General features: G+C 45.0%; 3 protein-coding genes across 3 annotated transcripts in view; 1 reads left to right on the top strand and 2 right to left on the bottom strand.

Moving 5' to 3' along the window:
• Positions 1-794: 794 nt before the first annotated feature.
• Positions 795-4601, bottom strand: LOC135171616 (uncharacterized). The gene has a single exon (XM_064138245.1). It carries the CDS (start codon positions 4599-4601, stop codon positions 795-797), a length of 3807 nt encoding a protein of 1268 aa, XP_063994315.1.
• A 4553-nt stretch (positions 4602-9154) lies between these two features.
• On the top strand, positions 9155-10096 carry LOC135171615 (uncharacterized). Its single transcript, XM_064138243.1, has one exon. The coding sequence runs from the start codon at positions 9155-9157 to the stop codon at positions 10094-10096; it is 942 nt and encodes a 313-aa protein (XP_063994313.1).
• Positions 10097-13220: 3124 nt separating this feature from the next.
• The window catches only part of LOC135171614 (uncharacterized), a 77162-nt gene continuing 63986 nt past the window's right edge, over positions 13221-26396 (bottom strand). Inside the window, exons 4-5 of the mRNA XM_064138242.1 lie at positions 13476-13583; positions 13221-13369 (exon numbers count right to left, since the gene is read on the bottom strand). Of these exons, the coding sequence (XP_063994312.1) occupies positions 13221-13369; positions 13476-13583 (257 nt within the window). The remainder of the gene's footprint in view (positions 13370-13475; positions 13584-26396) is intronic.

The raw sequence follows: 26396 nt of genomic DNA, 5'->3' as shown, positions 1-26396 counted from the left end.
ATGCACTATGGTTTGGTTTCACCTTTCATTTATTCACAAGTTTGAACCTTTCACATTTGCACTGTTCGTGGGGTTATAAAGAGGAGTAGGTTTGTCTAAAGGGGACCAACTCTGATCATCGAAGCTAATCTCCAAACTCAAGTCTTCGGAAGAATTTGGACACTCGCGATGTGGCTCGATTGTTTTCCTACTTGGTACTGTGCTCCTTTTCCCTACACTCTCCCCTCAATTACTTCCCGAGAGGAGTAACTAGTTTCCTAAATTTTAAGAAGGGATGAAAATTGTAGTTCTGATTGGTGGGAGGTTTCTGTAGGAGGGTCTGCATGCAAGGAGAAGAATTTTTGTTGCGAGGCTTGCGAGGAGATTGCTGACCGGTTGCAAAGGATCAAGCTGTAAAATAAGCGGAACGAGGGAAATTTTGGTAGAAACCCTTTTTTTTGATAGGGAACGATTTATCTTGATTTATGGAAGTGCCTGAAGGATTTTGAAAATGAATTTTACCCTGTTTATGACATAATTGGTGGGACTGGTCCCGAGATGCTGTTAAAGGGTTTGAGTGTTCAGCAGATGTTTTTCTTGGGGGATTCCCCGGAGGTGGTGATTTTAGGAATAACGCTACAATAAACAATTTCCCATATTTTCATCGCGAAGTGTCCATTTTTCCCATTCGACGCTGACATCAATGAACATAATCATTTTATTGTGGTAATACTATTAACGACCGATTGGTATGCAACATACTCCCCCCGTTGAGAGTATAACGATCAACAATTTAATTTTTCAATTTGAGTGAATTACGATGTGGGCGTTGGCAAGGGTGCGAGTCGTTTTACGTTTCTTTTCAACATTCCGGTGGCGGTTTTGACTGTTACTACTCGTACGATGTCATCTGTTCCCGGGTGGAGTTCCATTACTCGACCGATCCTCCATTTCATCGGTGGGATGTTGTCTTCTTTCAACAGTACAATTGAACCTTTGACGATGTTGTGAGTTCCCGTAGTCCATTTCTTTCGTATGTTGAGTTCGTTTAGATATTCCTTGTTCCATCTGCACCAGAATTCCTGTTTCATTTTTTGTATTAATTCCCATCTTGATAATGTGTTGATTTTTTCCTCTGTGAAGTCTCTCTCAGGGATACTCGTGAATGTGGTACCGATTAGGAAGTGACCAGGTGAGAGAGCTTGAAGATCATTAGGGTCTGCTGACATTGGTGTGATCGGTCTGGAGTTGAGAATCCCTTCAATTTTAATGATTAATGTGTTTAATTCCTCAAATGTCAATGAAGTGTTTCTTGTAACTCGAATTAGATGATGCTTAAAAGATTTGACGGCCGCTTCCCATATTCCGCCAAAATGTGGAGAAAGTGGGGGTGTGAATTTCCATTGAATGCCTTGCTTATTGAGTTCGCGGGATATTATGTCGTCTTGCTGTGACTCTTTCAATTCATTGATGATGGCTTTCATCTCGTTGTTGGCGCCTGTGAAATTTGTTCCGTTGTCTGATTCTATCGATGTGGGTCTTCCTCTCCTTGAAATGAATCTATCCAAGGCTGCTAAAAATCCAGATGTCGTGAGGTCGCTGACTAGCTCGAGATGAACGGCTTTTACGGCAAGACATATGAAAACCGCAACATAAACTTTCACGTGTCCTCGATTACGGTACTTCTTTTCTTTAATCAAAAAAGGGCCGCAATAATCAACACCCACATTGACGAAAGGTCTGATGGTTTGAGAAACTCGAGCTGTTGGCAAGTTGCCCATGATATAATGTGTTGTAGGCGGATTTGCTCGACAACAAGTAGAGCATCTTCGGATTATTTTTCTGACGGAATTTCTACCATTGAGAATCCAGTAGTTATGTCTAATGTTGTAAAGTGTGCTTTGAACTCCAGAGTGACAATTATCGAGATGAGATTTAGAGATGATCAATTCAGGAATGATACCAGTATGTGGTAAAATTATTGGATGCCGTTGATTAAATGATATCTGCGCATTCTCTAGTCTTCCTCCCACACGTAATATGCCTTGATCATCGAGAAAAGGAGTCAATTGTTTCAGTCTGATGGATTGACGCTGGGGTGCTGCCTTCGTCTGTTGAAGACTTTGGATGTCTTCTTGAAAGGCTTGATGTTGGATGAGTTTGATGATGCGAGCTTCAGTTTCCCTTAATTCAACTAATGTCACTCGCCCTTGCCAACGTCGATCTTTCTTTCTCGAAATGAATCTATAACAGTAAGCGAACGTGCGGATTAATTTGTCAAACGAGTGAAAGGTGTTAAACAATGATAAATCAATGATGGTTTTTAAACAAGTTATTTGTTTTGTTTCTTTATCAACAGTTGGCGCTTGTAATGGCCGGTCTGGCCACTGCTCACTTGGAAGAGTTAACCAAGTGGGCCCAGTGGTCCAGAGGTGGTTTTTTATGAATTCAATGGGCAGTTGTCCTCTGGACAAGGCATCAGCAGGATTGTCTCCTGATGATACGTGTTTCCATTTGCAATTTTCAGTTAGATGTTGGATTTCGGTGATTCTATTTTGAACAAATGTTTTCAACGTGTGAGGTGGGGTCTGGATCCAGTGTAGAACAATCATAGAATCAGTCCAGAGGACTGTCTTGGAGATAGGGATGTTTATGAAGTCTTTTACCGATTGGTATAGGTTAGCTAGAGTTTGAGCACCACATAGTTCTAAACGTGGAATGCTGATTGTTTTTAAAGGTGCTACTCGGGATTTGGCGCATAGTAAAGTGATTTTAACATTTCCCTTAGAATTAATTGATCTGAGGTAGATACAGGCTCCATAACCTACTTCACTGGCATCACAAAAACCGTGAATTTCATTATTGACTGAGTGTTTGATAAGGGTTTTTCGATCAAATTCCAATTCGTTAATCAGCGACAACTGGTTACAGAAGTCAGTCCATATTGTTGCGATATGGAGAGGTATAGGTTCATCCCAGTCGACGTTAGCTAGCCATAACTGTTGAATTATAGTTTTTGCCTTTAAAATGATTGGACCTAGTAGTCCCAAAGGATCAAAAATTGCGGCGACTTCTGATAAAATTGTACGTTTACTGATTACTTCTTTTTGTTTTATAGGCTTGGTGGTGTAATTGATGCTATCATTTTCAGAGTTCCATGAAATTCCTAATGTTTTCAAGGTTTTATCGCCACCCAATGATAGATGTTGGTTGATTCCTTCTTTTGGTAATCCTTCAAGTAACCTTGGTTCATTTGATGCCCATTGACGTAGGTTGAGTCCTCCTTTTTTTAATAAATGGGTGATTTGGTTCCTTGCATTTATGGCTTCTTCGATTGAATCAAATCCAGTTAAGAGATCGTCCACGTACATGTCTCGCTGTATTATCTGTGATGCGGTTGGATAACGGGTTGCTTCATCCTTGGCTAATTGTTGCAAAGATCTGATGGCGAGAAAGGGAGCTGCTGATAGTCCAAATGTCACTGTGTTTAATTCATATGTAACTAAATGATTTTGTTCGTCTTTCCAGAAAATTCGTTGAAATTTGCGATCTTCTGGGCGTATTAGAAACTGTCTATACATTTTCTCAATATCTGCAGTGAGGACGTATTGGTGTGTTCTGAACCTAATCATTAAAGAAAAAATGTCGTCTTGGATTGTGGGTCCAGTCAAGAGAGAATCATTCAAAGATATGCCTGTGGTAGTTTTTGCTGAAGCATCGAAAACTACTCTCAACTTGGTTGTGTTGCTGCTTTCTTTGAATACAGCATGATGGGGTAGATAATAGCCAGGAGAATCAGTATTGATAGCCTTGGACATATGATTTAGCATTAAATATTCGTTCATGACTGCTTCGTATTGGTTCTTCAGATTGACGTCCTTGTTGAGTCTAACTTCCAATGCCTTGAAGCGTTTGAGAGCCAGATCTCTTGATTCACCCAATTCTGATGGGCAATTTTTGAACGGTAACGCGAGCACATATCTCCCTTCACTATTCCTGATGTGGTGTTTCATGAAATGATCTTCAGCAGCTTTTTCGTTGGGTGACAATTGTTTGATACCTGTACCTTGTTCTATTTCCCAAAATCTACTTAGATCAAAATTGGTATTTATATTAAAGGCTTGTTGTAGTGTTGAATGATTGGTTATGCTTCCACCGACCACCCAGCCTAGTCGAGTTTTTTGTAATATAATGTTGGGTCTGCCATCATTGCTGAGGTGGTATTGCCCGCCGGTAAATAACAACAGGCTCGGTCCCGAGCCGAGTAACATGTCTACAGGTCGCGGTTTATAAAATTCTGGATCGGCCAGTTGGACATTTGGAGGTATTTTGATGGATTCCCGTTGAATGGTTTGAGTTGGGGTAAGGCCGCAGATTTGCGGAATTGTCAAGCATTGAAATTCTCCTTGATATTTTCGATTCATCGATTGTAATTTTACCGACACGAGATGCTTAGTATGAGTGGAGAGCCCGTTGAGACCTCCGACTGGTACAGAACAAGCCTTTTTTGGAATTCCCAGGGTTTTTACCAATTTTTCCGAAATGAAATTAGCTGTTGAGGCGGTGTCTAGTATGATTCTACAAGGCACTGGTCGATTGTGTTTGTCTTTCAAGTTTACCATAGCGCTCAGTATTATTTGATCAATTGGTGGATTGTTAATTAATGTGATCTGTTCAGTTACCTGGTCGGTTAGTCAACTGGCTTGATTTTTCTCTCGTGAATCACTCAGGGTGGTATTGGTGTCGGCTGCTGTGCTGGTTTCGACTCGTTCCGTTCTCTTGGGGGTGAATGAAGCGTGTAAAAGCGTATTGTGTCTTCCGCAGCATTGACGGCAATTTGATGATGAATAACAATCACTGCTTCGATGATTATTCCTCAGGCAATTATAACAGAAATTTCGATCTTTTATAATTTGTAACCGTTGAGATGCTGATAGTGACTTGAATTTCTCACATTTGAAGAGTGGATGTAAGTCTTTGTTGCATACTGGACAATCTTTTCCTAATGTTTCGGTGTTGGTTAAAAATGCTCGTGCGAAGGTTCTTTTAAACGCTTTCTTCTCACTGGACGGGTGAATGTCTGTTGATGAGTTGTGTGAGATAGCCTTGTCAGTTGTTTCCCGACTCGCTAATCTGGCTGCCTTGTGTGCTAGAAATTCCAAAAATTCATCGAGTTTCGGGAATTTATTTTTCTCTAGAATCTTATCCCACTCGTCTCCTGTTGAACGATGTAGAGCGTTCTCTAGGATAATTACAATAATTTCCTCAGACAGATTTACGTCCATCACTTTGAGCATCTCGATGTGTTGGCGTGTGTCATCTATGAGTTTGGAGAGTCCTGTCGCTGTTTCTCGTTCCTGTTTAACGGATTGAAGCAGTAAACGAATGTGTCTGGAGATGATTAAACGTCGATTTGAATAAGTTTCCTCAATCAGGTTTCTCGCCCTTGCGTAGTTCTCATTTGTGATTGCTAACATTTTGATCTTATCCAGAGCTGGTCCAGTTAATGCACCACGATAATATGTCAATTTATCGACGTCGCTGAGATCTTCTCGATTATGAATCATGGAGTCGAACTCTCCTTTGAATGATAGGTAATGTTCGTAATCACCGTTGAATTTGGGTAACGAAGGTTCTGGTAATTTTACCTTCCTACGGCTGATTGCATTTGCGCTGCTCATCACCGATTGAGTTCTTGAAACCGTTGGCACTTCTCCTCTGTTCATCGCCTTCAATCTTTCGTAGTGTGCTATGTTATCTAGATAACAATTTTCAATGTCGTACGCAGCTTCGATTGCGTGATGTTCATAATCTGGATCCAATGTGGCCAATTCTTCCAATAATTCTTCGTGGCCTTCCAAAGCATCCTCATATTTCTGCATCTTCCGATCGATTTTTTCAGCTTCAGGAGGTGCATTATCGTAGATGGAAAGAAATTTTTGTAATTTGGTATTTTCCGCTTTCCATATTTTCATTCGTTTGAGAGTTGATTGAATTCGAATATTTCTTTCCTCCAGATCTTCCATTTTGGAATGTTATTTTATGTTCAAACACTGCACTCTTACTTGTTTATTGTTCTGTTATCGTCTGTTATTCGTCGAACTATTTATTTCCCTTCTAAGTCTTATCAACGTTCGTTGATCTATTTTTATAATCCGGCTCGAAGGACCAAAAATTGTGTGCCAGCAATCGAGAAAATGACTGTGGCACTTTCGAGTTAATAAATTAATTTCACTCGAAAGAATTAATGACTAAACTTTTATTTTATTTATTTCTTTTGAACTCCTTTTGTTTGAGTTTTTGATATTTATTTGTTTATTTTTGAGTTTATCTCACTGACAGTTGTCACGGGTGGTTGAACAAAAACAAAAATGCACTATGGTTTGGTTTCACCTTTCATTTATTCACAAGTTTGAACCTTTCACATTTGCACTGTTCGTGGGGTTATAAAGAGGAGTAGGTTTGTCTAAAGGGGACCAACTCTGATCATCGAAGCTAATCTCCAAACTCAAGTCTTCGGAAGAATTTGGACACTCGCGATGTGGCTCGATTGTTTTCCTACTTGGTACTGTGCTCCTTTTCCCTACACTCTCCCCTCAATTACTTCCCGAGAGGAGTAACTAGTTTCCTAAATTTTAAGAAGGGATGAAAATTGTAGTTCTGATTGGTGGGAGGTTTCTGTAGGAGGGTCTGCATGCAAGGAGAAGAATTTTTGTTGCGAGGCTTGCGAGGAGATTGCTGACCGGTTGCAAAGGATCAAGCTGTAAAATAAGCGGAACGAGGGAAATTTTGGTAGAAACCCTTTTTTTTGATAGGGAACGATTTATCTTGATTTATGGAAGTGCCTGAAGGATTTTGAAAATGAATTTTACCCTGTTTATGACATAATTGGTGGGACTGGTCCCGAGATGCTGTTAAAGGGTTTGAGTGTTCAGCAGATGTTTTTCTTGGGGGATTCCCCGGAGGTGGTGATTTTAGGAATAACGCTACAATAAACAATTTCCCATATTTTCATCGCGAAGTGTCCATTTTTCCCATTCGACGCTGACATCAATGAACATAATCATTTTATTGTGGTAATACTATTAACGACCGATTGGTATGCAACAACTTGCTTTTGGGGTGGTTGTTGGGCACACCAAATATCTGGGCGACCAACTCTTGCAGGAGGGCGTAGTGAGGATTCGTGGAGAAGTTCTCATCGAAGGAGAGAATTGGACGTGATCCCTTTAGGCAATTGCCTGTCAATTTCATTTCTCCCATTGTGTGAACTGTGAAAATTGACAGTTTAAATAAATTTGAACGTTTCAAAAAGTTAATGAATTAAAATGAGAAAAAAAAACAAAAAATCAGAACCTCATTGGAAAATGGATATTCAAAGATTAGGAAGAAGTAGGAAAAAAATTTGGGAAGACAATATGGAATTGCTAGATCAACTTACTATTCTCAAGGACAAAATTGGCAGAAGGACCACTTTTGGCATTTGAAAACCACATCAAGAGATCTCTTTTCTTCCTCCCTTCGAATAAAACTCTGGAAAAACTCCTTTTACATCTCTCCAGAGAAATTTCGTTAATCCGTAAATACGAAAGCTATCGTCGTTACAATTTTGATTATTAGTTGGTTCCATAAATGTCCCACGAGAAGCCTAGGAAAGTAAAGTCCACCCCCGCAGAGCCTGAATACCGGGGTAAGGCATAAATACAATGGGGTGCTGCCTGGTTCCCCAAGGGTATCGTTGAAGACACTGTTCCCCAGTGCCATTCAGCCCTCGGCACGATAACTTTCACCTTGACTTGGGTACTCTCGTCCGCGGCGATGCCTTGCGTCTTCCTGACGGGACGGCGGGGAAAAAATTCCCTGAATGACACTACCTTAAAGAACAAGACAAAAATCTAAAATACTTTTTTTATTCACCCACCCAAATAACAAATTCATATTCCAATTTTATTTTTCCCCCTTTCTTCTTGTTTATCACCTTCGACCCAAGTGTTTTGGACTTGGTGGACTTCTTAGCCATTTTTTCGAAGTTCCTCAGAGCTCTTTTCTCACGTTCCTTCCTCTCGGCTACAGATTTTCCTTCGAAGGGATCCGCAGTTTCCTCACCCGTCTCCGCAGTCCGCTGGTTCGTCTGTGGCTCCATTGACTCTCCAGACTCCAGCTCCTTGGCCTTCACCAATTGTTCTCCTTTGAATATATCATACAATGGATTAAACGAGTACGAGACCTCAGGCTTGTTCGTCTTCTGTGCCATCTTCTGCTCGACTCTATTTATGTGCTTTCCACCAGCTTTCTTATTTACGGCTTGACGAAATTTCGCTGGAGAGATGTTGAAGGAGTTGTCCCAGAGGGTTTCTCCTGCGAAACTCCCGGCGAACTTTTTCACTGGATTCAAAACAAATCTGGGGCCTATCTCTGCCAATCCTCCATCTTCAGTCAGGATCTCGTAGTTTCTGAACCATATCCTGTTGTCCAGGACGCTGAATGTGTAGACGTGGTCGAAGAAGGACTTGCTTTTGGGGTGGTTGTTGGGCACACCAAATATCTGGGCGACCAACTCTTGCAGGAGGGCGTAGTGAGGATTTGTGGAGAAGTTCACATCGAAGGAGAGAATTGGACGTGATCCCTTTAGGCAATTGCCTGTCAATTTCATTTCTCCCATTGTGTGAACTGTGAAAATTGACAGTTTAAATTGTGGTGACAGTGTCGCCAGGACACCCCATCAACTCGATGGGAAATTCCCCAACCGAGTCTAGCCCCGGACCTGACCCTCGGAGGCTAATTACCCTCTCGACCATCATCAGTTTGGGGAACACCCCAAACCCTGGTCATCTACAGGCAATAAACCATTATTTAGAGACTGGGGAACTCCCCAGAACCGGCGCCTTCCGAACCCTAGATCAGGGATCCCAAGGCATTCCCTTTCCTACACTTTTCCTTTATAAGCCCACACTCTTCCCGATTTCCACACAGTCGTTCCTCTACCTTCCTCGGACACACTACTCCCGATCTACCCTGGACATACCACTCGCGGTATCCTGTAGAACTTGAGAATAAATATTTTGACCAACACACTGGCGTGAATCTTATTCAACCACCTGCTCAACCCCACAAATTGGTGACCCCGACGTGATTCAGCGGAAGTTCGTGGACACTGAGCACCAGCAGACGCCACATGGTCGTGGAACGAGAGCGGCCACTACAGCAACGAGCACCATCCGACGAGTGCACCTCACCACCATCGCAGGACACGTGGCCTCCACAGCAGCAGCAGAACCCGATGGAGAGTACGGCCCAGATCAACCGAGTAGCCGTGCAGCTAGGAGAGTTCACGCCGGAGGACCCTGAACTCTTCTTCGGCATCGCCGATCGCAGTTTTCACGCAGCCGGGATCACTTCCGAATCAACAAAATTCGGCCACATCTGCGGGAAGCTCTCCAGGTCAAGGTACGCCACCGACGTGAGGGATATCATCCTGAACCCTCCGGCGGACAACCCCTACACATATTTAAAAACGGAGCTCATAAAGCGCCTGAGCTCCTCCCAGGAGGAGAAGACGAGGAAGCTCCTAGAAGGCGCAGAAATGGGAGACATGAAACCGTCTCAGTTTCTGCGCCACCTAAAAAACCTGGCGGGACCCAACTTCCCGGACGATGCTCTCCGGACACTGTGGGTCACGCGCCTTCCGGCCGACGTCCAGGTGTTATTGGCCACCCAGCGCAAGGCCTCCCTCGACGACGCTGCAGATCTGGCCGACAAAACCATCCAGATCCTGAGACCAAGGATCCCACCTGCTGCTCCACAGGTCGCTGAGGCAGCGGCGCACAGCATTGAGGCGCTCCTGAGCCTCAAGCTGTCCCAGTTGGCCCTCAACCTCGAGGAACAATTCGGCGACTTACGCTCTGAAATCGAGAGCCTGAAGCGGTCGAGCAGAGGAGACGGAGGATCCCCCCGCGGCCGCAACGTCAGGCGAGAGAGGTCCAGGTCGCGCTCCACGCACCGGCAGCACGGAACCGACCGCATCTGTTGGTACCATCGGCGCTTCGGACCTGAGGCTAAAATGTGCACACGACCGTGCAATTTCACCGCTCAGGGAAACGGACCGAGCAGTCACTAATGGCGGGTAGTGACTCTGCCTCGACGACGCGCCGCCTATTCATCACCGATCAGGAAACCAAGGTACGTTTTTTGATCGACACAGGAGCCGACTTGTGCGTTTTCCCACGACGGTTAGTGCGCGGGCCGCAACGCAAGTCGACTTATCAGCTCTCGGCGGCGAACGGCAGCACCATTGCGACGTACGGGACGGTCTCATTGGACCTCAACTTGAAGCTGCGGCGAGCATTCCCGTGGAGCTTCGTCATCGCCGACGTCTCCAAACCCATCATCGGAGCAGACTTCCTGTTCCACTACGGACTCTTGGTGGACCTCCGCAACGGCAGACTCGTGGACTCCATCACCTCGCTCACCTCACCCGGGCAAGTCGAAAATGTTAATCTATCGAGTATTAAAATAGTTACAGGTAGTTCGCAGTACCACGAGCTCCTTCAGCAGTTCCCCGACCTCACCAGACCCGATGGAACCGGGACAGCTCCGCGGCATGACACCAAGCATCACATCCAGACCACTCCAGGACCTCCAGTCGCCAACAAACCACGACGTTTGGCCCCAGACCGCCTGGCCGATGCCAAAAAGGAGTTCAGCGCCATGGTCCAACGAGGTACAGCCCGACCATCGAATAGCCCATGGTCTTCACCTCTCCACATGGCCAAGAAGAAGACGGATGACTGGAGACCATGCGGAGACTACCGGGCGCTCAACGCTCGCACCGTTCCGGACCGCTACCCAGTGCGGCACATCCAGGACTTCGCGCAGGCACTCCGAGGCAAGGAGATCTTCTCAACGATCGACCTGGTTCGGGCGTACCACCAAATTCCGGTCGCCGAGGCGGACATCCCGAAGACGGCGATCACCACACCATTCGGTATGTACGAATTCCCCTACATGTCGTTCGGTCTTCGCAACGCCGCCCAGACCTTTCAACGCTTCATCGACGAGGTGCTACGGGACTTGGACTTCTGCTACGCGTACATCGACGACATCCTGATAGCCTCCGAAACACCAGAACAACACCAACAGCACCTGGGGACCTTATTTGAACGCCTCCAATCCTACGGCCTCCTCATCAACCCACAGAAGTGCGTGTTCGGCCAGCCTGAGGTGGAGTTCCTGGGCTACCTGGTGTCCAAGGAGGGCACACGTCCATTGCCGAAAAAAGTCCAAGCCATCCTGGACTATCCAGCACCAACAACGGCGAAGCAGCTCCGACAGTTCCTGGGTATGCTGAATTTCTACCGGAGATTCATACCCCGGACTGCACAGGACCAGGCACCACTCAACGAGCTCTTGGTGGGGAATATCAAGGGCAGAACTCCCATCAACTGGACTCCGGAAGCCCAGACGGCTTTCACCACCTGCAAGGCCAGACTAGCTGACGCAGCGCTCCTGGCTCACCCCAAGGCCGACGCCAACCTTGCGCTCATCTGTGACGCCTCCAACCACACCGTCGGTGCAGCATTGCAGCAACGAGTCAACAGGGACTGGGAACCATTGGCTTTCTTTTCAAAGAAGCTCAGTCCAGCTCAAGTAAAGTGGAGCGCATTCGACCGTGAGCTCCTGGCAATCTACCTCGCCATCAAACACTTCAGACACATGGTAGAGGCCAGGACCTTCACGATCTTCACGGACCACAAACCAATCACGTTCGCATTCCGGCAGAAGTTGGAAAAGGCTTCACCCAGACAGGCACGGCACCTGGATTTCATCGGGCAGTTCTCCACCGACATCCAACACGTGTCCGGCAAGGACAACGTCGTCGCGGACGCACTATCCCGCATCGACGCAGTTTCGTCACCATTGGACTACACCGCCCTGGCGTCATCACAGCAGGCCGATGACACAATGAAAACATACCTACGCTCAGGATCAGGCTTGCAACTCAAGCAAATCCAGATCCCAGGAGCAGGCGTAGCTGTCTTCTGCGACACGTCATCACCATCACCAAGACCATACCTGACACCTCCATACCGCCGAGCAGCCTTCAACATCATCCACAACCTGGCTCACCCTGGAGTCAAAGCCTCGGTCAAACTCGTGACTCAACGTTACGTTTGGCCGTCCGTGAAAGCAGACTGCCGCGAGTGGGCTCGCACCTGCATCCAGTGCCAGCAGGCCAAGATCACCAGGCATGTCTCAGCGCCAGTGGGAGAATTCGCCCCACCATCTTCGAGGTTCGAGCACGTGCACATGGACCTGATCATCCTGTCCATCTCCGAGGGCTACCGATACTGCCTCACGTGCGTCGACAGATTCTCCAGGTGGCCGGAAGCATTTCCCCTGGAGGACCAGGAGGCAACGACGGTAGCCAGAGCCTTCTACGAAGGGTGGATTTGTCGCTTCGGTGTTCCCCTCCGCATCACCACAGACCAAGGTCGGCAATTCGAGTCGTACCTGTTCAAGCACCTCAATTACTTGGCAGGCACGACTCACCTGAGGACAACTGCCTATCACCCAGCAGCCAACGGCATGGTCGAGCGGTTTCATCGCCAACTCAAGGCAGCTATCAAGTGCCACGAGAACACCACGTGGACGGAGGTACTCCCTACGGTGCTCTTGGGGATCAGAGCGGCCTGGAAGGAAGACCTCCAGGCATCAGCAGCCGACCTGGCATACGGCGAGCCATTACGCCTACCTGGAGAGTTCCTGGCCCCCCGAGCTGTCAGTCACCAAGACGACCCAGCGGACTACGTCAAGGAACTTCGCCAGCACTTCGCCAACCTGCGCCCGGCTAAGGTCAACAGACACGGAGCTCACAAAACCTTTGTGTTCAAAGACCTAGCCACGGCAGAGCAAGTCTTCGTCCGCCATGACGCACCAAAAGGACCTCTCCAGATGCCGTACCAAGGTCCATACAGGGTCATCCGCCGCAGCGCCAAGACGTTCACCATCCACATCAGGGGCAAGGACGTGAACGTCTCCATCGACAGGTTGAAACCAGCTTATGTCATCGCTGACGATGAACCAGGTCTCCAACAAGCCACCCAGAATGTAGCAACACCCGAGCCGGAAGTACCAGAGCCACCACCACCACCAGCAACACCGCCAACAACGCGCTCAGGAAGACGCGTCAGGTTCACCAACCACTACCAGGCAGGACAGTAGCATCATCATCGTGATCCAAATCACTGGCAGGGGGGTACTGTGGTGACAGTGTCGCCAGGACACCCCATCAACTCGATGGGAAATTCCCCAACCGAGTCTAGCCCCGGACCTGACCCTCGGAGGCTAATTACCCTCTCGACCATCATCAGTTTGGGGAACACCCCAAACCCTGGTCATCTACAGGCAATAAACCATTATTTAGAGACTGGGGAACTCCCCAGAACCGGCGCCTTCCGAACCCTAGATCAGGGATCCCAAGGCATTCCCTTTCCTACACTTTTCCTTTATAAGCCCACACTCTTCCCGATTTCCACACAGTCGTTCCTCTACCTTCCTCGGACACACTACTCCCGATCTACCCTGGACATACCACTCGCGGTATCCTGTAGAACTTGAGAATAAATATTTTGACCAACACACTGGCGTGAATCTTATTCAACCACCTGCTCAACCCCACAAAATAAATTTGAACGTTTCAAAAAGTTAATGAATTAAAATGAGAAAAAAAACAAAAAATCAGAACCTCATTGGAAAATGGATATTCAAAGATTAGGAAGAAGTAGGAAAAAAATTTGGGAAGACAATATGGAATTGCTAGATCAACTTACTATTCTCAAGGACAAATTTGGCAGAAGGACCACTTTTGGCATTTGAAAACCACATCAAGAGATCTCTTTTCTTCCTCCCTTCGAATAAAACTCTGGAGAAACTCCTTTTACATCTCTCCAGAGAAATTTCGTTAATCCGTAAATACGAAAGCTATCGTCGTTACAATTTTGATTATTAGTTGGTTCCATAAATGTCCCACGAGAAGCCTAGGAAAGTAAAGTCCACCCCCGCAGAGCCTGAATACCGGGGTAAGGCATAAATACAATGGGGTGCTGCCTGGTTCCCCAAGGGTATCGTTGAAGACACTGTTCCCCAGTGCCATTCAGCCCTCGGCACGATAACTTTCACCTTGACTTGGGTACTCTCGTCCGCGGCGATGCCTTGCGTCTTCCTGACGGGACGGCGGGGAAAAAATTCCCTGAATGACACTACCTTAAAGAACAAGACAAAAATCTAAAATACTTTTTTTATTCACCCACCCAAATAACAAATTCATATTCCAATTTTATTTTTCCCCCTTTCTTCTTGTTTATCACCTTCGACCCAAGTGTTTTGGACTTGGTGGACTTCTTAGCCATTTTTTCGAAGTTCCTCAGAGCTCTTTTCTCACGTTCCTTCCTCTCGGCTACAGATTTTCCTTCGAAGGGATCCGCAGTTTCCTCACCCGTCTCCGCAGTCCGCTGGTTCGTCTGTGGCTCCATTGACTCTCCAGACTCCAGCTCCTTGGCCTTCACCAATTGTTCTCCTTTGAATATATCATACAATGGATTAAACGAGTACGAGACCTCAGGCTTGTTCGTCTTCTGTGCCATCTTCTGCTCGACTCTATTTATGTGCTTTCCACCAGCTTTCTTATTTACGGCTTGACGAAATTTCGCTGGAGAGATGTTGAAGGAGTTGTCCCAGAGGGTTTCTCCTGCGAAACTCCCGGCGAACTTTTTCACTGGATTCAAAACAAATCTGGGGCCTATCTCTGCCAATCCTCCATCTTCAGTCAGGATCTCGTAGTTTCTGAACCATATCCTGTTGTCCAGGACGCTGAATGTGTAGACGTGGTCGAAGAAGGACTTGCTTTTGGGGTGGTTGTTGGGCACACCAAATATCTGGGCGACCAACTCTTGCAGGAGGGCGTAGTGAGGATTTGTGGAGAAGTTCACATCGAAGGAGAGAATTGGACGTGATCCCTTTAGGCAATTGCCTGTCAATTTCATTTCTCCCATTGTGTGAACTGTGAAAATTGACAGTTTAAATAAATTTGAACGTTTCAAAAAGTTAATGAATTAAAATGAGAAAAAAAACAAAAAATCAGAACCTCATTGGAAAATGGATATTCAAAGATTAGGAAGAAGTAGGAAAAAAATTTGGGAAGACAATATGGAATTGCTAGATCAACTTACTATTCTCAAGGACAAATTTGGCAGAAGGACCACTTTTGGCATTTGAAAACCACATCAAGAGATCTCTTTTCTTCCTCCCTTCGAATAAAACTCTGGAGAAACTCCTTTTACATCTCTCCAGATAAATTTCGTTAATCCGTAAATACGAAAGCTATCGTCGTTACAATTTTGATTATTAGTTGGTTCCATAAATGTCCCACGAGAAGCCTAGGAAAGTAAAGTCCACCCCCGCAGAGCCTGAATACCGGGGTAAGGCATAAATACAATGGGGTGCTGCCTGGTTCCCCAAGGGTATCGTTGAAGACACTGTTCCCCAGTGCCATTCAGCCCTCGGCACGATAACTTTCACCTTGACTTGGGTACTCTCGTCCGCGGCGATGCCTTGCGTCTTCCTGACGGGACGGCGGAGAAAAAATTCCCTGAATGACACTACCTTAAAGAACAAGACAAAAATCTAAAATACTTTTTTTATTCACCCACCCAAATAACAAATTCATATTCCAATTTTATTTTTCCCCCTTTCTTCTTCTTTATCACCTTCGACCCCAGTGTTTTGGACTTGGTGGACTTCTTAGCCATTCTTTCGAAGTTCCTGAGAGCTCTTTTCTCACGTTCCTTCCTCTCGGCTACAGATTTTCCTTCGAAGGGATCCGCAGTTTCCTCACCCGTCTCCGCAGTCCGCTGGTTCGTCTGTGGCTCCATTGACTCTCCAGACTCCAGCTCCTTGGCCTTCACCAATTGTTCTCCTTTGAATATATCATACGATGGATTAAACGAGTACGAGACCTCAGGCTTGTTCGTCTTCTGTGCCATCTTCTGCTCGACTCTATTTATGTACTTTCCACCAGCTTTCTTATTTACGGCTTGACGAAGATTCGCTGGAGAGATGTAGAAGGAGTTGTCCCAGAGGGTTTCTCCTGCGAAACTCCCGGCGAATATTTTCACTGGATTCAAAACAAATCTGGGGCCTATCTCTGCCAATCCTCCATCTTCACTCAGGATCTCGTAGTTTCTGAACCATTTCCTGTTGTCCAGGACGCTGAATGTGTAGACGTGGTCGAAGAAGGACTTGCTTTTGGGGTGGTTGTTGGGCACACCAAATATCTGGGCGACCAACTCTTGCAGGAGGGCGTAGTGAGGATTCGTGGAGAAGTTCTCATCGAAGGAGAGAATTGGACGTGATCCCTTTAGGCAATTGCCTGTCAATTTCATTTCTCCCATTGTGTGAACTGTGAAAATTGACAGTTTAAATAAATTTGAACGTTTCAAAAAGTTAATGAATTAAAATGAGAAAAAAAAACAAAAAATCAGAACCTCATTGGAAAATGGATATTCAAAGATTAGGAAGAAGTAGGAAAAAAATTTGGGAAGACAATATGGAATTGCTAGATCACCTTACTATTCTCAAGGACAAAATTGGCAGAAGGACCACTTTTGGCATTTGAAAACCACATCAAGAGATCTCTTTTCTTCCTCCCTTCGAATAAAACTCTGGAAAAACTCCTTTTACATCTCTCCAGAGAAATTTCGTTAATCCGTAAATACGAAAGCTATCGTCGTTACAATTTTGATTATTAGTTGGTTCCATAAATGTCCCACGAGAAGCCTAGGAAAGTAAAGTCCACCCCCGCAGAGCCTGAATACCGGGGTAAGGCATAAATACAATGGGGTGCTGCCTGGTTCCCCAAGGGTATCGTTGAAGACACTGTTCCCCAGTGCCATTCAGCCCTCGGCACGATAACTTTCACCTTGACTTGGGTACTCTCGTCCGCGGCGATGCCTTGCGTCTTCCTGACGGGACGGCGGGGAAAAAATTCCCTGAATGACACTACCTTAAAGAACAAGACAAAAATCTAAAATACTTTTTTTATTCACCCACCCAAATAACAAATTCATATTCCAATTTTATTTTTCCCCCTTTCTTCTTCTTTATCACCTTCGACCCCAGTGTTTTGGACTTGGTGGACTTCTTAGCCATTTTTTCGAAGTTCCTGAGAGCTCTTTTCTCACGTTCCTTCCTCTCGGCTACAGATTTTCCTTCGAAGGGATCCGCAGTTTCCTCACCCGTCTCCGCAGTCCGTTGGTTCGTCTGTGGCTCCATTGACTCTCCAGACTCCAGCTCCTTGGCCTTCACCAATTGTTCTCCTTTGAATATATCATACGATGGATTAAACGAGTACGAGACCTCAGGCTTGTTCGTCTTCTGTGCCATCTTCTGCTCGACTCTATTTATGTACTTTCCACCAGCTTTCTTATTTACGGCTTGACGAAATTTCGCTGGAGAGATGTAGAAGGAGTTGTCCCAGAGGGTTTCTCCTGCGAAACTCCCGGCGAATATTTTCACTGGATTCAAAACAAATCTGGGGCCTATCTCTGCCAATCCTCCATTTTCACTCAGGATCTCGTAGTTTCTGAACCATTTCCTGTTGTCCAGGACGCTGAATGTGTAGACGTGGTCGAAGAAGGACTTGCTTTTGGGGTGGTTGTTGGGCACACCAAATATCTGGGCGACCAACTCTTGCAGGAGGGCGTAGTGAGGATTTGTGGAGAAGTTCACATCGAAGGAGAGAATTGGACGTGATCCCTTTAGGCAATTTCCTGTCAATTTCATTTCTCCCATTGTGTGAACTGTGAAAATTGACAGTTTAAATAAATGTGAACGTTTCAAAAAGTTAATGAATTAAAATGAGAAAAAAAAACAAAAAATCAGAACCTCATTGGAAAATGGATATTCAAAAATTAGGAAGAAGTAGGAAAAAAATTTGGGAAGACAATATGGAATTGCTAGATCAACTTACTATTCTCAAGGACAAATTTGGCAGAAGGACCACTTTTGGCATTTGAAAACCACATCAAGAGATCTCTTTTCTTCCTCCCTTCGAATAAAACTCTGGAAAAGCTCCTTTTACATCTCTCCAGAGAAATTTCGTTAATCCGTAAATACGAAAGCTATCGTCGCTACAATTTTGATTATTAGTTGGTTCCATAAATGTCCCACGAGAAGCCTAGGAAAGTAAAGTCCACCCCCGCAGAGCCTGAATACCGGGGTAAGGCATAAATACAATGGGGTGCTGCCTGGTTCCCCAAGGGTATCGTTGAAGACACTGTTCCCCAGTGCCATTCAGCCCTCGGCACGATAACTTTCACCTTGACTTGGGTACTCTCGTCCGCGGCGATGCCTTGCGTCTTCCTGACGGGACGGCGGAGAAAAAATTCCCTGAATGACACTACCTTAAAGAACAAGACAAAAATCTAAAATACTTTTTTTATTCACCCACCCAAATAACAAATTCATATTCCAATTTTATTTTTCCCCCTTTCTTCTTCTTTATCACCTTCGACCCCAGTGTTTTGGACTTGGTGGACTTCTTAGCCATTTTTTCGAAGTTCCTGAGAGCTCTTTTCTCACGTTCCTTCCTCTCGGCTACAGATTTTCCTTCGAAGGGATCCGCAGTTTCCTCACCCGTCTCCGCAGTCCGCTGGTTCGTCTGTGGCTCCATTGACTCTCCAGACTCCAGCTCCTTGGCCTTCACCAATTGTTCTCCTTTGAATATATCATACGATGGATTAAACGAGTACGAGACCTCAGGCTTGTTCGTCTTCTGTGCCATCTTCTGCTCGACTCTATTTATGTACTTTCCACCAGCTTTCTTATTTACGGCTTGACGAAATTTCGCTGGAGAGATGTAGAAGGAGTTGTCCCCAGAGGGTTTCTCCTGCGAAACTCCCGGCGAATATTTTCACTGGATTCAAAACAAATCTGGGGCCTATCTCTGCCAATCCTCCATCTTCACTCAGGATCTCGTAGTTTCTGAACCATTTCCTGTTGTCCAGGACGCTGAATGTGTAGACGTGGTCGAAGAAGGACTTGCTTTTGGGGTGGTTGTTGGGCACACCAAATATCTGGGCGACCAACTCTTGCAGGAGGGCGTAGTGAGGATTTGTGGAGAAGTTCACATCGAAGGAGAGAATTGGACGTGATCCCTTTAGGCAATTGCCTGTCAATTTCATTTCTCCCATTGTGTGAACTGTGAAAATTGACAGTTTAAATAAATGTGAACGTTTCAAAAAGTTAATGAATTAAAATGAGAAAAAAAAAACAAAAAATCAGAACCTCATTGGAAAATGGATATTCAAAGATTAGGAAGAAGTAGGAAAAAAATTTGGGAAGACAATATGGAATTGCTAGATCAACTTACTATTCTCAAGGACGAATTTGGCAGAAGGACCACTTTTGGCATTTGAAAACCACATCAAGAGATCTCTTTTCTTCCTCCCTTCGAATAAAACTCTGGAAAAACTCCTTTTACATCTCTCCAGAGAAATTTCGTTAATCCGTAAATACGAAAGCTATCGTCGCTACAATTTTGATTATTAGTTGGTTCCATAAATGTCCCACGAGAAGCCTAGGAAAGTAAAGTCCACCCCCGCAGAGCCTGAATACCGGGGTAAGGCATAAATACAATGGGGTGCTGCCTGGTTCCCCAAGGGTATCCTTGAAGACACTGTTCCCCAGTGCCATTCAGCCCTCGGCACGATAACTTTCACCTTGACTTGGGTACTCTCGTCCGCGGCGATGCCTTGCGTCTTCCTGACGGGACGGCGGGGAAAAATTTCCCTTAATGACACAACCTTAAAGAACAAGACAAAAATCTAAAATACTTTTTTTATTCACCCACACAAATAACAAACTCATTTTCCAATTTTATTTTTCCCCCTTTCTTCTTCTTTATCACCTTCGACCCCAGTGTTTTGGACTTGGTGGACTTCTTAGCCATTTTTTCGAAGTTCCTCAGAGCTCTTTTCTCACGTTCCTTCATCTCGGCTACAGATTTTCCTTCGAAGGGATCCGCAGTTTCCTCACCCGTCTCCGCAGTCCGCTGGTTCGTCTGTGGCTCCATTGACTCTCCGGCCTCCAGCTCCTTGGCCTTCACCAATTGTTCTCCTTTGAATATATCATACAATGGATTAAACGAGTACGAGACCTCAGGCTTGTTCGTCTTCTGTGCCATCTTCTGCTCGACTCTATTTATGTGCTTTCCACCAGCTTTCTTATTTACGGCTTGACGAAATTTCGCTGGAGAGATGTTGAAGGAGTTGTCCCAGAGGGTTTCTCCTGCGAAACTCCCGGCGAACTTTTTCACTGGATTCAAAACAAATCTGGGGCCTATCTCTGCCAATCCTCCATCTTCAGTCAGGATCTCGTAGTTTCTGAACCATATCCTGTTGTCCAGGACGCTGAATGTGTAGACGTGGTCGAAGAAGGACTTGCTTTTGGGGTGGTTGTTGGGCACAACAAATATCTGGGCGACCAACTCTTGCAGGAGGGCGTAGTGAGGATTCGTGGAGAAGTTCTCATCGAAGGAGAGAATTGGACGTGATCCCTTTAGGCAATTGCCTGTCAATTTCATTTCTCCCATTGTGTGAACTGTGAAAATTGACAGTTTAAATAAATTTGAACGTTTCAAAAAGTTAATGAATTAAAATGAGAAAAAAAAACAAAAAATCAGAACCTCATTGGAAAATGGATATTCAAAGATTAGGAAGAAGTAGGAAAAAAATTTGGGAAGACAATATGGAATTGCTAGATCAACTTACTATTCTCAAGGACAAAATTGGCAGAAGGACCACTTTTGGCATTTGAAAACCACATCAAGAGATCTCTTTTCTTCCTCCCTTCGAATAAAACTCTGGAAAAACTCCTTTTACATCTCTCCAGAGAAATTTCGTTAATCCGTAAATACGAAAGCTATCGTCGTTACAATTTTGATTATTAGTTGGTTCCATAAATGTCCCACGAGAAGCCTAGGAAAGTAAAGTCCACCCCCGCAGAGCCTGAATACCGGGGTAAGGCATAAATACAATGGGGTGCTGCCTGGTTCCCCAAGGGTATCGTTGAAGACACTGTTCCCCAGTGCCATTCAGCCCTCGGCACGATAACTTTCACCTTGACTTGGGTACTCTCGTCCGCGGCGATGCCTTGCGTCTTCCTGACGGGACGGCGGGGAAAAAATTCCCTGAATGACACTACCTTAAAGAACAAGACAAAAATCTAAAATACTTTTTTTATTCACCCACCCAAATAACAAATTCATATTCCAATTTTATTTTTCCCCCTTTCTTCTTCTTTATCACCTTCGACCCCAGTGTTTTGGACTTGGTGGACTTCTTAGCCATTTTTTCGAAGTTCCTCAGAGCTCTTTTCTCACGTTCCTTCATCTCGGCTACAGATTTTCCTTCGAAGGGATCCGCAGTTTCCTCACCCGTCTCCGCAGTCCGCTGGTTCGTCTGTGGCTCCATTGACTCTCCGGCCTCCAGCTCCTTGGCCTTCACCAATTGTTCTCCTTTGAATATATCATACAATGGATTAAACGAGTACGAGACCTCAGGCTTGTTCGTCTTCTGTGCCATCTTCTGCTCGACTCTATTTATGTGCTTTCCACCAGCTTTCTTATTTACGGCTTGACGAAATTTCGCTGGAGAGATGTTGAAGGAGTTGTCCCAGAAGGTTTCTCCTGCGAAACTCCCGGCGAACTTTTTCACTGGATTCAAAACAAATCTGGGGCCTATCTCTGCCAATCCTCCATCTTCAGTCAGGATCTCGTAGTTTCTGAACCATATCCTGTTGTCCAGGACGCTGAATGTGTAGACGTGGTCGAAGAAGGACTTGCTTTTGGGGTGGTTGTTGGGCACACCAAATATCTGGGCGACCAACTCTTGCAGGAGGGCGTAGTGAGGATTCGTGGAGAAGTTCTCATCGAAGGAGAGAATTGGACGTGATCCCTTTAGGCAATTGCCTGTCAATTTCATTTCTCCCATTGTGTGAACTGTGAAAATTGACAGTTTAAATAAATTTGAACGTTTCAAAAAGTTAATGAATTAAAATGAGAAAAAAAAACAAAAAATCAGAACCTCATTGGAAAATGGATATTCAAAGATTAGGAAGAAGTAGGAAAAAAATTTGGGAAGACAATATGGAATTGCTAGATCAACTTACTATTCTCAAGGACAAAATTGGCAGAAGGACCACTTTTGGCATTTGAAAACCACATCAAGAGATCTCTTTTCTTCTTCCCTTCGAATAAAACTCTGGAAAAACTCCTTTTACATCTCTCCAGAGAAATTTCGTTAATCCGTAAATACGAAAGCTATCGTCGTTACAATTTTGATTATTAGTTGGTTCCATAAATGTCCCACGAGAAGCCTAGGAAAGTAAAGTCCACCCCCGCAGAGCCTGAATACCGGGGTAAGGCATAAATACGATGGGGTGCTGCCTGGTTCCCCAAGGGTATCGTTGAAGACACTGTTCCCCAGTGCCATTCAGCCCTCGGCACGATAACTTTCACCTTGACTTGGGTACTCTCGTCCGCGGCGATGCCTTGCGTCTTCCTGACGGGACGGCGGGGAAAAATTTCCCTTAATGACACAACCTTAAAGAACAAGACAAAAATCTAAAATACTTTTTTTATTCACCCACACAAATAACAAACTCATTTTCCAATTTTATTTTTCCCCCTTTCTTCTTCTTTATCACCTTCGACCCCAGTGTTTTGGACTTGGTGGACTTCTTAGCCATTTTTTCGAAGTTCCTCAGAGCTCTTTTCTCACGTTCCTTCATCTCGGCTACAGATTTTCCTTCGAAGGGATCCGCAGTTTCCTCACCCGTCTCCGCAGTCCGCTGGTTCGTCTGTGGCTCCATTGACTCTCCGGCCTCCAGCTCCTTGGCCTTCACCAATTGTTCTCCTTTGAATATATCATACAATGGATTAAACGAGTACGAGACCTCAGGCTTGTTCGTCTTCTGTGCCATCTTCTGCTCGACTCTATTTATGTGCTTTCCACCAGCTTTCTTATTTACGGCTTGACGAAATTTCGCTGGAGAGATGTTGAAGGAGTTGTCCCAGAGGGTTTCTCCTGCGAAACTCCCGGCGAACTTTTTCACTGGATTCAAAACAAATCTGGGGCCTATCTCTGCCAATCCTCCATCTTCAGTCAGGATCTCGTAGTTTCTGAACCATATCCTGTTGTCCAGGACGCTGAATGTGTAGACGTGGTCGAAGAAGGACTTGCTTTTGGGGTGGTTGTTGGGCACACCAAATATCTGGGCGACCAACTCTTGCAGGAGGGCGTAGTGAGGATTCGTGGAGAAGTTCTCATCGAAGGAGAGAATTGGACGTGATCCCTTTAGGCAATTGCCTGTCAATTTCATTTCTCCCATTGTGTGAACTGTGAAAATTGACAGTTTAAATAAATTTGAACGTTTCAAAAAGTTAATGAATTAAAATGAGAAAAAAAAACAAAAAATCAGAACCTCATTGGAAAATGGATATTCAAAGATTAGGAAGAAGTAGGAAAAAAATTTGGGAAGACAATATGGAATTGCTAGATCAACTTACTATTCTCAAGGACAAAATTGGCAGAAGGACCACTTTTGGCATTTGAAAACCACATCAAGAGATCTCTTTTCTTCCTCCCTTCGAATAAAACTCTGGAAAAACTCCTTTTACATCTCTCCAGAGAAATTTCGTTAATCCGTAAATACGAAAGCTATCGTCGTTACAATTTTGATTATTAGTTGGTTCCATAAATGTCCCACGAGAAGCCTAGGAAAGTAAAGTCCACCCCCGCAGAGCCTGAATACCGGGGTAAGGCATAAATACAATGGGGTGCTGCCTGGTTCCCCAAGGGTATCGTTGAAGACACTGTTCCCCAGTGCCATTCAGCCCTCGGCACGATAACTTTCACCTTGACTTGGGTACTCTCGTCCGCGGCGATGCCTTGCGTCTTCCTGACGGGACGGCGGGGAAAAAATTCCCTGAATGACACTACCTTAAAGAACAAGACAAAAATCTAAAATACTTTTTTTATTCACCCACCCAAATAACAAATTCATATTCCAATTTTATTTTTCCCCCTTTCTTCTTCTTTATCACCTTCGACCCCAGTGTTTTGGACTTGGTGGACTTCTTAGCCATTTTTTCGAAGTTCCTCAGAGCTCTTTTCTCACGTTCCTTCATCTCGGCTACAGATTTTCCTTCGAAGGGATCCGCAGTTTCCTCACCCGTCTCCGCAGTCCGCTGGTTCGTCTGTGGCTCCATTGACTCTCCGGCCTCCAGCTCCTTGGCCTTCACCAATTGTTCTCCTTTGAATATATCATACAATGGATTAAACGAGTACGAGACCTCAGGCTTGTTCGTCTTCTGTGCCATCTTCTGCTCGACTCTATTTATGTGCTTTCCACCAGCTTTCTTATTTACGGCTTGACGAAATTTCGCTGGAGAGATGTTGAAGGAGTTGTCCCAGAAGGTTTCTCCTGCGAAACTCCCGGCGAACTTTTTCACTGGATTCAAAACAAATCTGGGGCCTATCTCTGCCAATCCTCCATCTTCAGTCAGGATCTCGTAGTTTCTGAACCATATCCTGTTGTCCAGGACGCTGAATGTGTAGACGTGGTCGAAGAAGGACTTGCTTTTGGGGTGGTTGTTGGGCACACCAAATATCTGGGCGACCAACTCTTGCAGGAGGGCGTAGTGAGGATTCGTGGAGAAGTTCTCATCGAAGGAGAGAATTGGACGTGATCCCTTTAGGCAATTGCCTGTCAATTTCATTTCTCCCATTGTGTGAACTGTGAAAATTGACAGTTTAAATAAATTTGAACGTTTCAAAAAGTTAATGAATTAAAATGAGAAAAAAAAACAAAAAATCAGAACCTCATTGGAAAATGGATATTCAAAGATTAGGAAGAAGTAGGAAAAAAATTTGGGAAGACAATATGGAATTGCTAGATCAACTTACTATTCTCAAGGACAAAATTGGCAGAAGGACCACTTTTGGCATTTGAAAACCACATCAAGAGATCTCTTTTCTTCTTCCCTTCGAATAAAACTCTGGAAAAACTCCTTTTACATCTCTCCAGAGAAATTTCGTTAATCCGTAAATACGAAAGCTATCGTCGTTACAATTTTGATTATTAGTTGGTTCCATAAATGTCCCACGAGAAGCCTAGGAAAGTAAAGTCCACCCCCGCAGAGCCTGAATACCGGGGTAAGGCATAAATACAATGGGGTGCTGCCTGGTTCCCCAAGGGTATCGTTGAAGACACTGTTCCCCAGTGCCATTCAGCCCTCGGCACGATAACTTTCACCTTGACTTGGGTACTCTCGTCCGCGGCGATGCCTTGCGTCTTCCTGACGGGACGGCGGGGAAAAATTTCCCTTAATGACACAACCTTAAAGAACAAGACAAAAATCTAAAATACTTTTTTTATTCACCCACACAAATAACAAATTCATATTCCAATTTTATTTTTCCCCCTTTCTTCTTCTTTATCACCTTCGACCCCAGTGTTTTGGACTTGGTGGACTTCTTAGCCATTTTTTCGAAGTTCCTGAGAGCTCTTTTCTCACGTTCCTTCCTCTCGGCTACAGATTTTCCTTCGAAGGGATCCGCAGTTTCCTCACCCGTCTCCGCAGTCCGCTGGTTCGTCTGTGGCTCAATTGACTCTCCAGACTCCAGCTCCTTGGCCTTCACCAATTGTTCTCCTTTGAATATATCATACGATGGATTAAACGAGTACGAGACCTCAGACTTGTTCGTCTTCTGTGCCATCTTCTGATCGACTCTATTTATGTACTTTCCACCAGCTTTCTTATTTACGGCTTGACGAAATTTCGCTGGAGAGATGTAGAAGGAGTTGTCCCCAGAGGGTTTCTCCTGCGAAACTCCCGGCGAATATTTTCACTGGATTCAAAACAAATCTGGGGCCTATCTCTGCCAATCCTCCATCTTCACTCAGGATCTCGTAGTTTCTGAACCATTTCCTGTTGTCCAGGACGCTGAATGTGTAGACGTGGTCGAAGAAGGACTTGCTTTTGGGGTGGTTGTTGGGCACACCAAATATCTGGGCGACCAACTCTTGCAGGAGGGCGTAGTGAGGATTTGTGGAGAAGTTCACATCGAAGGAGAGAATTGGACGTGATCCCTTTAGGCAATTGCCTGTCAATTTCATTTCTCCCATTGTGTGAACTGTGAAAATTGACAGTTTAAATAAATGTGAACGTTTCAAAAAGTTAATGAATTAAAATGAGAAAAAAAAAACAAAAAATCAGAACCTCATTGGAAAATGGATATTCAAAGATTAGGAAGAAGTAGGAAAAAAATTTGGGAAGACAATATGGAATTGCTAGATCA

Source organism: Diachasmimorpha longicaudata, unplaced genomic scaffold, assembly GCF_034640455.1.
Source record: "Diachasmimorpha longicaudata isolate KC_UGA_2023 unplaced genomic scaffold, iyDiaLong2 ctg00000055.1, whole genome shotgun sequence".
In the NCBI taxonomy this organism is placed as follows: domain Eukaryota; kingdom Metazoa; phylum Arthropoda; class Insecta; order Hymenoptera; family Braconidae; genus Diachasmimorpha; species Diachasmimorpha longicaudata.
Note: the sequence above shows the minus strand (reverse complement) of the source record. Positions and strands in the feature narration are given on the sequence as shown.